General features: G+C 38.9%; 1 protein-coding gene across 1 annotated transcript in view; it reads right to left on the minus strand.

The window, feature by feature from the left end:
- Positions 1 to 2,635: 2,635 nt before the first annotated feature.
- The window catches only part of SLC39A8 (solute carrier family 39 member 8), an 86,543-nt gene continuing 75,745 nt past the window's right edge, over positions 2,636 to 13,433 (minus strand). The window contains exons 6-8 of the mRNA XM_004431027.3: positions 6,183 to 6,390; positions 5,805 to 5,989; positions 2,636 to 3,711 (exon numbers count right to left, since the gene is read on the minus strand). Coding sequence (XP_004431084.2) covers positions 3,562 to 3,711; positions 5,805 to 5,989; positions 6,183 to 6,390 — 543 coding nt within the window. The 3' untranslated portion in view covers positions 2,636 to 3,561. The remainder of the gene's footprint in view (positions 3,712 to 5,804; positions 5,990 to 6,182; positions 6,391 to 13,433) is intronic.

The raw sequence follows: 13,433 nt of genomic DNA on the forward strand, positions 1-13,433 counted from the left end.
GGAAATACCCAATTCAGGAAGTCTTTACCAAGCATGTAGAGATCATTACGACACGACTGGACTCGCATGTGGGCCACGCTGAGCAACTGCTCTAGACGCGAACGCCGCAGGGCTAGACTCACAAACTGAAGAAACGCAGACTAGCTTGGCTTGGAGTAAACCACTGTCGTATCCACACATCTACACAGGACAGCTTATACTGGTAAAGGAAAGAACACAATATTCTCATAAAGAAATCAGGACAAATATTCGAGTTCACACAAGGAAGTGGTTCTGGAAGCTCTGGGTGAATTATTATTGATGAGATATTTTCTACTAGGTAAAATGAAATAATGGATAGTCTCTAGAGACTACTTAAAGTCAATTACATCCATCTGTACTTCTTCACTCTCCCCTGTATTGGAATTGCACATCTATACCCTTTGCCACGTGACTCTGCAGCACCTCCTACTTCAGGGGCCCAACCTAGATGACCCACAGCCTGAGCCTCCAGCCTGAAGCCTAGCCACTTAGCAGAGCCCAGGCTAGATCAGCTGCACCTCAGTCAGCAGATCTGTGAGCACAAAAATTACCTGTTGTTATGAGCCTTGGACTCTTCAGGTGGGTTTTTACTCCACAATAGCTGAGTAGGGGTCTGCTATGGTCTGAATGTTCGTGTCCTCCCAAAATTCATATGCTGAAATCCTAACGCCCAAAGATGACAGTATTAGGGGGTGGGGACTTTGGGAGGTGCTTAGGTCATTAGGATAGAGCCCTCATGAATGGGATTAGTGTTCTCATAAAAGAGGCTCTAGAGAGATCCCTTGCCTTTCCACCCGGTGAGGACACAGCAAGAAGACGCCAGCTATGAACCAGATACGGAATCTGCAAGCACCTTGGTCTTGGATGTCCAGCCTCCAGAACTGTGAGAAATAAATTTCTGTGGTTTATAAGCTACCCAGTCTGTGGTATTTTGTTACAGTAGCCTGAACGGACTAAGATGGGGTCTGATTCAGTACTCAAAACATGCCAGCTTTCAGTAGGCATTTTTAAAAGTTAAATAATGCAAAAATAAAAATATATAACCCAATACATAACGCATTGAAATCATTTTTGGTTTGTCATAGCATCTTTAAAGTCTAAAAATTATAGAATATTCAACTGGTATAAAGAATGCCTCAGTGTAAGATATGTTGACTGATAGGTGTACACTTTTTTGAATAGTTATCTAGGATAATTAAAATTAAATCATGGCTTTCCATATCCTACCTTCTACCTGCAACCACCAACTTCCAATAAGTAGCAATTTTCTTTTTGCTTTTTGGGTCTTCATGCCCTATTGCCTCTGTTCTCCTCATAGGTGAGGAGAATGGACAAAAGATCAACACATGGAGAGAGTAATGCAAAGCACCCACACAGGCCACATACACAAGATCCACACCAAATGAGAGCTTATTAAACTGCCTTGTTTTAACATCATGTTGTCAATAGCTTCTTAACCCAGACGTACAATCTGCGCTTTAAAAAGGTAAGATTATTTCCTAAGAAATGATAAAAATAGATTCTATGTTTATAGATTTTAATGAACAATGATTAATCTTTACAGTATTTATTTGCTGAATATCTTTGAAATAAACACACCACCAGTTTCCTATTTATGTCTCTCCCCTATAATACCAGGTACCTGGAAGTCATTCAAAAAGATACATATTAAAATGAATAATGAATGACACAATACTTGGTTTCAAAGGTGTTTACTACTTGGTCAAATGATAATTTTTTAACTGTCAGTCATAAAGTGAAATGTACATTAACACATGTTAAATACTCTTCAGATCTGCATTAGTGCTATGTGACACCATTCTATGGTCTGTGGGAAAATGTAATTCCTGAGATCATTGTTAGTTTTTATCAATCATTTTCCTCACTGTCAAATCATCTTTCTTTCTTTTTTTTTTTTTTTTTGTGAGGAAGATCAGTCCTGAGCTAACTTCCATGCTAATCCTCCTCTTTTTGCTGAGGAAGACCGGCTCTGAGCTGACATCTATTGCAAATCCTCCTCCTCCTTTTTTTTCCCCCCCAAAGCCCCGGTAGATAGTTGTATGTCATAGTTGCACATCCTTCTAGTTGCTGTATGTGGGACGTGGCCTCAGCATGGCCGGACAAGCGGTGCGTCAGTGCACGCCCGGGATCCGAACCCGGGCCACCAATAGCGGAGCACACGCACTTAACCGCTAAGCCACGGGGCCGGCCCTCAAATCATCTTTCTTAGAGGAAGATGGGCACAGATGTTAGCTCAGGGCCAATCTTCCTCAGCAAAAAAAGAAAAAAAAAAGAGGAGGATTGGCATTGGATGTTAGCTCAGGGCTGATCTTCCTCACAAACAAACAAAATCATCTTTCTTTAAGTGACTTGGGAGTGTGAATTGGGGTTAGGATGTTCAATTTTAGACCAACTTGCTATATCTGCTAAACGAGTAAACAGGCTCCATCTTTTATAGAAGGTAGAAAAATAACCATGGTGTGCAGAATTGCTTTCCCAAAGCATACTATATAGGACAAATGTAGGCTGAACACAAAACAAGTCTTTTCTGAATGACTCTCAATCACCCATAAGGAACGTATGTCTTCTAGTTAATCAGTCCTTGACACAGCAGTCCAGTTGTTATTTTGCATTTATTTAAAATATCCCCTGCTAAATAATTGTGTTCATCTTTAAAAATAAATTGCTTAAAATTACATTCCATTTCTTTCTACAAACCAACATATTCTTCACCTTCACAAAGCAAACACACTGTACACTGAACTGAGTTGTCATCAGCTTTACATACTGTTCTGACACTTCTTGTGGTGCAATCACAACATAAGTCATAAAAAAGCAATTCTAGATTTTTAGGGAATCTAGTAGAATTTACACTTAGAGATAAAGTATCAAAGTCTGAACTTAGTAGGGCTAACAAAACTTCATTGATTTCATAATTCATATTATTTTAGGATGGTTTTCAAAACAAACCTACAAGTCTCTACCTGAAATATGAAACAGAGCAAAAGCTGTGAGCAATCTTTCTTTCCTGGGTTAGTTAAGGCCTTGGAATCATTTATATCTGTGTTGTATACGTTTTGATTCTCTTCCACATTTCAATGTACTTGCTCATGAAAGCACCAGAACAAATTCATTAAAAGAAAACCACTCTGAAACCACTGAACTTTTGATCCTACCATAGGGGTTTAAAGGCTTATACAACCTCGCCTGTATTCTTCTCTGGGTCTCTGTGTCTAAATGATTATAGAATGCATGTTTCTTGCTTTGTGATGATTTTTGAATATGCATGAAACATGGAAAAGTGGGTGTTTACCAAAGATCTCATACACCAGGCTTTTCAGCTGGAACTGAAAGCCTTTTGAAGCATTGTTAACAACAAATAACGGTCTGTTTCACAATCTGAAACTAACCATCAGTTTCCTTGACCCATAGTTGAAAACAAAATTATCTTTTCGCTAAATAGCATCAGCTTAAAAACCCCTTTGGAGAAGTGTTTATTTATTAGATGCCTTCACTAACAACACCATCTTTCACTTCCTATTACTCCAATTCAATTTCTCCCGCATACAAAGTGATGAGCAGAATGGCTGTGAATCCAGTTAACATTCCAGCATTCTGAATCATGAAGAAGGTGAAATCGGTTTTTCTTCCAGTTACCTTTTCTCTCAGCATATCGTTCATCTCCGGAAACTACAAGGAAGACATATTATTAGATAACCGTTGCCATCTTGTGGTAAAACATAAAACAGTCATTTATAGATTTCGGTGGGGGGGGTGGCTGATCACTTATTTCAGAGGTTTAAATGTTTTAGTATAGATTAGCATAAAGGGATCTCTAGCCCTAACAGACACCAACAAGAATAAAAGCACTAAAACAGTCTTCTCCAAGTGAGTCAACCACAGGACGGGATTCACCTCATGTTATGCCTCGTCTCTCCCTCTTCCCTCCCTCCCTCTCTTTCTCTTCCTTGCTCTCTATGGTCCATCCATAACATTCCTTCAGGACCTCAAATGCATCCAGCCTCTTTCCATCCTCAAAATCTTCACACCCACCAAAACCCCTATCTGCACTCTTCTCCCTCCACATTTTCAATGAGCTAAATCCTTCAGGTTTCAGCTTAAATCACAATTTCCTAGAAAGGCTTCCCTTAGCACCCCTCCTAACCTACATCAGATTCCCCTATTATCATCTCTCCTCATATATATTGCTTTTCCTTGGGCTTCACAGATTTTCTTATCTGCAGTTCTTTAGTCACGTGTGTGACTCTGTTTGAGAGTCAGGCTCCCCTCTCTGTGGACAGAAAGCCCAGGGACACAGGACTGGGCCTCTTCGGCTCACCCTAGTGTCCTTAGGGCCTCACAACTTCCAGGCCTGGTGCAGAAATATCCATCGATAGTAGCTGATTAAATAAATTTTTAGAACCACTATACATGTAATTCCTATTCTCTTCAACTTGTTTCCTTCTGCTTGCTCTACCTCTCACAAAATCATAAACTTTTAAAATAAATTACACACTGCTCCAGTGTTGAAGACTATTAACAATCTCGTTAGTGTGAAAGCAATTAAAACCCCAAGTTTTGTACTTAAAAATCTACCCTTTCTCAGCAGATAATTTCTACTTTCTGGAAAGGCTCCATGAGGAGATGTGTAAATGGCAGCCTTTCAAAACATATTCCAAAATGATTTGCTCTGTATGCAGTGGCGCACTGTACCAAAGCACCTTAGAGGTCTCCAGAGCGCACAGTCAATCCGTGTGCCTGACTCAAGGAAATGGTTACTGGGATGAGATGAGAGAAAGCTATGAAACCACTCTGAGAAAAGCAAAACTGCTGTAAGTACACACAGCATCATTTGCTAGTGTTATTTCTTTAAACTGAACAACTCTAACAGATTCTGTTCTCATATCAGAGAAAGGAGAAATGATGACCTAATATCCATACAGTATGAGACATTAATTCTGTGAAGAAAAATAAAAATGTAGTGATGGTTCTAAGAGATGAAATTCTTGCTCTTATAAGGGTCTGCACAGAACAATGAACACGGGGAGACAGTTATCATTTGGAGCTAAGAATGCAGATGAAGGAAATTAAATTATTAAATTATGCATGTAATACATATTCAGTTCCAAATGCAAAGGAAACATTTCTTGATTGGCATACACTTAGCACACTTTCATTTTCTAGAAAGCTGTCCATGATCCATTTGAAAACACACAGGACCATTGATATTCTCTCTCTTACACATACAGAGACATAAACAAAGACAGAGACACAGCACAGCCACAAACATCGATACAAATACATACCGACCCAAGTAAACATTGTCCAATTTTAATTTACCAGTTTTAGTTTAACCCAAATGGCTCTCACTGTTTAGAACTTTGAAATAACAAAATGCTATTTACTTTAACAAGTTATTCCCTTCTCGATGTGACATCCTCACAAAACAGGGGGAAAAGTCCTATGAGGACATACTATAATGGAATACAAGGTTTACCCAGCACATGGCAAAAATCCTGGGGAAATATCTCTACTTCATTAAAATAAATCACTTCATGAAATAAATCATTTCATCTTCTATCAATATGATCATAGATTTTAATCAATGAGAATCACTTTCAAATTACTATTAGTACAAACTACTCAAGAAGAGTTATCTGTTGAACCAGAAATGTTCTAAATTACAACAGTAAGGACTTCCTTTTGCACTGAGTCAAATCATAATCCAAACATTTATTTCTAAATTTTAAATTAAAACAAGATGAAATATTAAAATTTCTTACCATATCCGCCAGAGAAATATAGAGAAACATGCCTCCAGCAAGTGCAAATATGATATTTGGAGCAAAATTGTTGCCCACCAAAATGCCAAAAGCTAGCCCAACATAGCAGGAACATGCAGAAAGGAAATTGAATAACAGGGCTTGTCGAGTGCTCATTCCTGCATTGAGTAGGATCACAAAGTCCCCTAGAAGAAGAAGAAAAGATCAAGTGAATCGTTCTTTCACTTTTGGGATGAGATAAAAGATAATCATCAATGTCGAACAAGGGCTCCTTCATTTTGATGCATCAGCAAGATTTTTAAGATTGTGTCACCTGAAATGTCTCACTCCCCTGACACCAAGAAGTGTCGGGCTTTACAACATGAGCAGAGCCTTTACCTAACTCATGAGGAAACTCCTCACACAGGATCGCTATAGAGGTGCTGAGTCCCTGAAGAAGAGACAAGGTGCAAGAAGCCCCAATCGCCAGGCCATCGATGAAATTGTGGAGGGCGTCACAGAGCGTTATCATCCAGGCAATTGTCCCTATTTCTGATAGTTTAGGCCCCTTCAAACAGGTACATGAACTTGGCTCCTTTTTTCCATCCTGTGAAATAACAGAAAATCAATCAACAGGATAACCAACATTTCTCGCAAGTCTAATAAATACAGAGAAGGAGGAGATGTGTTATGTATTGAGAGAAACAAATGGTTCCAAGAGAAAGTCTTTCAGAGTCAATAGGAATTCCTAATCATATATAGCAGAGAAAAGACTCACGGTAGGGGAAAGGAAATGAATAAATTGACAGGCCTTGAACCAGCCACTTAAAAGACATTTTACTTTGTTTTCACCTTAAAACAATCCTTTTGACTTGTATGAACAAATTCCTAGTACAGCTTTCCTAAAATCTAACAGATGTTAACCTAAGAATTTGATTTATTCACATACTTTAAAATAAAGGGAATTTTTCAAAGACTAAATTTAAAGTCTTTTCCATGTTACAATTTAAACATCAAATCCACATTTAAAACATGATGACATCAAGGAACATTTATTCTAATCCCTCCTATACCACTGTGCGACTGTGAGCAAGTTATCTGGGCTCAGTCTCCTCAATTGTGAAATGAAGAGGATGGACTAAGAGATCTGTTTATTTTTCAATAACTTAAGTGTGCACCGTTCCAGGCAGTCAGTGTGCTGGGGGGTATTCAGGCTACAATGACGTGGTCCCTACCAGCTCTAAACGTCGATGATTTTCTCCACAAATTTCATGAGTATGACCAGAAAAGGCTTGCCTTTCCACTAACACTTCTTTCCATTTTGAATCAATAACAAAAAAAGAAAATCCTACAATGGGCCCTTTGAAGAAATTAAATTGCCACAAAACTGTATAAAATCGAATGACAAATGCCAACTAAAGCATTTTCCAGAAATGGTAGAAAAAAGATAATAAAATGCAAATTCATTTTTAAGTAGGGAAGCAATTTGCAATTAACTGGAGAACATTTTATTCCTAATTTTCCTCTCCTCGACTCAACCTCAGCAGCTAATCAACACATTTATTGAACAGTGTGCCAGATGCCACGGAAGTACACAGAAGTGGAACACACAGCTTTTGTCTTCAAGAAGCGTATCTCCTTGGGAGAACCGAGACGTAAAGTGTATGACTGACTTTTTGAAATGTGCGCTCTCTATCCGGCTGGGGGGGCTGCCTTCAGAGCAGTCATCGGAGGGACTGGACATGTACTTCCAAGTCGCTCCACTGCTCGGAACACTTGGGGGACTCCTCTTTCAGGACTGACTTTAGATCTTGCAATACATCTTTTCACTGCTTCGTTAGTGGCAAACCTTCCTCCTTGGGGGATGTGTTTTGTTTGCAGACACAGCCGGAAGTCATTTGGAGCCAATGTCTTTGTAAATCAGTATGGAGGGAGGGTTCTCGTAGTGGTAGCAGCAGTGGTGGAGGAAGAGCAGCTGTCCTGGTCGTAGACACAGTCACCAAAGGCTGACGCTGTTTCTCATGTGCCAGGCACCGCTCTGAGCACTTAAGTATTTAACTCCGTTAGAACAATTCTATGCGCTGAGTCCTACTATGATCATTTTATAGTTGAGGACACTAAAGCACAGAAAGGTTGGTGAACTTACCCAGGGACACAAGGGAAATGAGCAGGCTTCTTTAGCAACTGTTGTGCTACTCCAAACTTATGGTGGGGTGGGGGGAGACACCTCGTTTGTAGTAGGATCTGAAGGCAACTCACAAGGAGAATGCCCCCTCCTCTCAAAAACTCTTCTAAACACTTGAAGCAATGTTGGAATAAGTGTTTAATTTCCTTTTATTTTAAAAAGCAAATCTCATCAGCATAAAAAGAATTTCATCTGGTCTTAAAATGTGGTCTTTTTACTTTATAGTGCTAAAAGATAAACGGAGGCAAATTACAAATGTTAAGAGTTTATTTGAGCAAAAATCAATTCAAATCGGGCAGCATCGAATTGTAAGTGGTAAGAAGCACTCCACCAACAGGAGCTGGGGAGGGACTCCTATAGAGAAAAGTGAAGCAAAGCAAGGAAATCATCGGTTGGCTCTGGCTTAAAGCCTAGTTGGCTGTCGTGATGGGTTGCTCTTGATTTCGATTTCGTAACCCTGGGGCACTTACGGGCTGAGATTATGGTTTGCTTATGTGGGCGCCACGGCGTTAGAGCCACCTCGTCTAACGGCCTCCTTGTTTAATTAATCTAACCATTGATGTATCTTAAATGCACACATAACAAACAAGTACGATTTAGTACAGGTCAAATGGGTGGCTTGGGTAAGAAATGCCCCAGAGCAGGAAGCGATTACTGCCAAAGGAGAAACAAAGGTGGACCTAGGAAAAGCCACAGAGGAAGTGACCTTGGCTTTGCAAAAACTTACTGCCAAGATACACTTAACAAGACCAGTTGTTTTCATGTTCCAACTCAGTTTACCTCAGCACGTATTTATAATTTCCTTATTTACTTGTGGGTTTAGGGAAAAGATTAAGAGACCAAGTCTTGACCACCTGATATCACATACAGAGACTGTATACAAACTCTTTTAATTCTGAAAAAGAAATTAAGTTAATACATCAGCCATGATTCCCTTACTGCTAAGTACAGATATTATTGACTCTATTTATTACACTTCCTTTTAGCTCTATAAGCTTGGGTCTCACATGGCACTGCTTGGTAGGTTAACAGTCATATATTTTGAATGGTTTTGGAACAAATGAAGGTAGGTAAACACTCACAAAGAGTTCTTTTTTTTTTTTTTTTTGGTGAGGAAGATTGGCCCTGAGCTAACATCTGTTGCCAATTCTCCTCTTTTTGCTTGAGGAAGATTGTCCCCAAGCTAACATCTGTGCCAATCTTCCTCCATTTTGTATGTGGGACACCTCCACAGCACGGCTTGATGAGCGGTGCATAGGTGTGCACCAGGGATCCGAACCTGCGAACCCTGGGCCACTGAAGCGGAGCTCGCACTTAACTACTATGCCACCAGGCTGGCCCCACAAAGAGTTCTTTTTTAATTCACCTGGAACTAAGTCACTGAGCAGAGGGAACACTGAATTCACGTCCCTCTACTTAAGTTAGTGAATATTCTCCTCTCTCCCTTTCTTTTCTATTTTTGTTGCTGTTATTGTTTGCTTGCTTGCTTCCTTGTTTGACATGTACACTAAATGTGATGCTACTTCTAACCTCAGCCATGATGACGCAACTCAATCTAGTGAAAAGACTAGAGGTCTGAAATCCCGGAGACCTGAGTTCTAGCTTGGCTCTGACAAGAATCACTGTGTAATCAGCAGCAAGGCTCTTAACATCTCTCTCCTTAGTTACTAATCACCTTAGTTACCAAAGCAAAGTGCAGAGTAAGCAGAGAAAGGGAGAAAGTATATCATGGACCAGAGTGATGAGAGTAGAGGGGAGACTAAGTAGAACCCAACATAAGTATGGAGGGGAAGGAGCAAAAAGCAAAAGAAAAAAAAGACTATGAAGTCAAAATGAAGAAAGCATGTGCGCTTATTGAACAGTTGAAGTCTAACGGTTTAAGGAAGAATAGAAAGGAGGAGGTAGAGAAGAATGAGAAGGAGGGAGAGGAGGAGGAAGAAAGAAAAAGAAAGGACTTGGTATCGCTCAGTAGGAAATGGATCATATAAACATGGCTTATATCTGCGATGAAAAACTACGCAGAGCAGTAGAGATGATGAATATCTATATTTCTCTACATGTAAAGATGTCCAAAACATAGTGTTGAAGTAAAAAAAAGTTATAAAACAGCATGTCTAGTGGACACCTTTTTGTAAAAATAATTATTATTATAATTCCATAATGGTCTAAGTGCAAGCATATTTGGAAGGATATATATAAAAATGCTAACTATGGCTGTCCCTGGGGGATAGTACTGTGGTTAATCTTTGGGTTTTTTCTTTTTCTCTTATATGGAGTGTTATGGGTTTTTTTGACTTATATATTATCTTAACTCAGAAAACAAAACATTAAAGCCATGGGATGAGAACCAGCAAGGGGGAGAAGTGAACCCGTGACGACTCGAGAGTCACCAGCAGACAAGGTCAAGCTGAGGAAGCAGGCCTCCTGCTGAATTGGGTCTGCATTGAAAAAGGGAGGTGTCATCCCACCAAAGTGAAACTTTCTGTGTTGGGTTAATGGCTGCAAAGACCAGCACGAGCACAGTCAGACCTCATTCTGCACTGGGGGAGGCAAGATGAGCCATGATTAATGAATATGTTGTCATGGTTGTCTATACGTTTTACTGATGAAAAAAATAAGTTTTATTGGTAAGTGTACAACCACTGCAGGTAAAAGTTCAATTCCAAATTCCACATCCCATGCTGAAAGAATTTTTCAGAGGAAGAGCTCTGATAAAAAGAACACCAAGCCAAAAAGAAAAGTAGCGACCCACCAAAAGACACAATGAAGATGGCAAAAGGAATTATAAATGACAACAAACAAAAGATGAGTTATATGCAAAGAAACGTATAAAATCTATGCCCATGAAAGGAGCACTGAATGCGAGCTAGCTTAATGATTAAAGAGTGTGTGCCTTAGCATTACATGGGCATGAGTTTGAATACTGTTCTGCTACTTACTTGTTCTGTGTCCTTCAGAAAGTTACTTAATTATAGCTAAGGCAACAAGACAAGAAAAGGAAATAAAAAGTATATACACATTGGGAAGAAAGAAATAAAGCTATCTTTGTTGGCAGATGACATGACTGTCTATGTAGAAAATCCAAAAGAATCGACAAAACAGCTCCTGGAACTAATAAGCAACTATAGCAAAGTTGTAGGACACAGGTTAACATGCAAAAAGTCAATTGCTTTCCTATATCCCAGCAATAAATGAGCGGAATTTGAAATTTAAGTCATAATGCCATTTATATTAGCACTCAAAAAATGAAATACTTTGGCATAAATCTAACAAAATATATACAAGATCTACATGAGGAAAAGCACAAAACTATGATGAAAGAAATCAAAGAACTAAATAAATGGAGAGATATTCCACGTTTATGAATTGGAAGACTCAATTTTGTCAAGATGTCAAGTTCTTCCCAATTTCATCTATAGATTCAATGCAATCCTAATCAAAATCCCAGCAACTTGCTATTTTGTGATTCTAAAGTTTATACGGAAAGGCAAAAAACCTAGACTAGCCAACACAAAATTGAAGGGAAGGAACAAAGTTGGAGGGCTGACACTACCCGACTTCAAGACTTACTATATAGCTACAGTTATTAAAACAGGGTGGTATTGGTGAAAGAATAGGTGTATAGATCAATGGAACAGAATAGAGACCCCAGAAATAGACTCATATAAATATGGTGTACTCATCTTTGACAAAGGAGCAAAGGCAACATACAATGGAGAAAAGATAGCCTTTTCAACAAATGGTGCTGGAACAAGGGGACAGCCAAATGCCAAAAAAAAAAAAAAAGAATCTAGACACAGACCTGACACCCTTCACAAAAAATGGATCACAGATCTAAATGTAAATGCAAAAAAAAAAACCCCAGAAGATAACATAGGAGAAAACCTAGATGACCTTGGGTATGGTGATGACTTTTTAGATACAACACAAAAGGCACAATCCATGAAAGAAATAATTGATAACCTGGACTTCATTAAAATTAAAAATTTCTGCTTTGGAAAAGACAATGTCAATAGAATGAGAAGACAAGCCACAGGCTGCAGAAAATATTTGCAAAAGACATATTCGATAAAGGACTTTAAACAAAATATACAAAGAACTCTTAAAAACTTAACAATAAGAAAACAAACCGAATTAAAAACTGGGCCAAAGACCTTAACAGACACCTCACCAAAGAAGAGATACAGATGGCAAATAAGCCTCTAAAAGATGCTCCACATCATATGTCATCAGGGAAATGACAATTAAAACAATGAGGGGATAACTACCATACACCTATTAAAATGGCCAAAACTGGGAACACTGACAACACCAAATACTGGCGAGGACGTAGAGCAGTAGGAACTCTCATTCATTGCTGGTGGGAACACAAAATGGTACAGCCCCTTTGGAAGACAGTTTGGCAGTTTCTTACAAAACTAAACACATTCTTATCATACAATCCAGCAATCATGCTCCTTGGTATTTACCTAAAGAAACTGAAAACATATTCACACAAAAACCTGCACACAGATGTTTATAGCAGCATTCCTAATTGCCAAAACTTGGAAGCAACCAAGATATCCTTTAGTGAGTGAATGGATAAATAAACTGTAGTACATCCAGACAATGGAATATTATTAACCTTCCCCCGAAAATGAGCTATCAAGCCATGAAAAGACATAGGGGAATCTTAAATGCATATTAGCAAGTGAAAGACGCCAATCTGAAAAGGCTATATACTGTATGATTCCAACTATATGACATGCTGGAAAAGGTAAAACTATGGAGACAATAAAAAGATCAGTGGGTGCCAGGGGTTGGGGAAGGGAATGGGATGGATAGGCGGAGCACAGAGAATTTTTAGTGCAGTGAAAATACTCTATATGATGCTACAATGATGGATACATATCATTATACATTTGTCCAAACCCATGGAATGTTCAACACCATGAGGGAAGTGTAAACTATGGACTTTCGGTGATTACAACGTGTCAATATAGGTTCATTGATTGTAACAAACGCATTGACTCAGTGGGAGATGCTGATAATGGGGGAGGCTATGCATATGTGGGGGCAGGGGATATATGGGAAATCTCTGTACTTTCTTCTCAATTTTGCTGTGAACCGAAAACTGGTCTTAAAAAAAATAAAGTCCTTAAAGAAAAAAACTGGAATCTGACTTCAGATTCCTTGTCTGTAGAGTGAGAAAATAATACTACCAACTAACTTCACAGGATTATTGTGCTGATTAAATGAGATGTTTATAAACTGCTCAGTGCTCTGTGAATGATGATGATGATGTCACATAGATCACTTTATCTAACAAAGTGCAGATGAACACAGCCTTATCACAAGGAAGAAAAACAAAAACTGCCTAAGAGAAAAGTGTGCAAGACAAAAGATTTCTCATGCGTGATCCTTGAATACATTCAGGAGCATACTGATCAAGATTATTGGAGAAAAAAGGGAGGAAAATTAATTAA

Source organism: Ceratotherium simum, chromosome 8 (genome assembly GCF_057802395.1).
Source record: "Ceratotherium simum simum isolate JZ-2026a chromosome 8, ASM5780239v1, whole genome shotgun sequence".
NCBI classification, from domain to species: domain Eukaryota; kingdom Metazoa; phylum Chordata; class Mammalia; order Perissodactyla; family Rhinocerotidae; genus Ceratotherium; species Ceratotherium simum.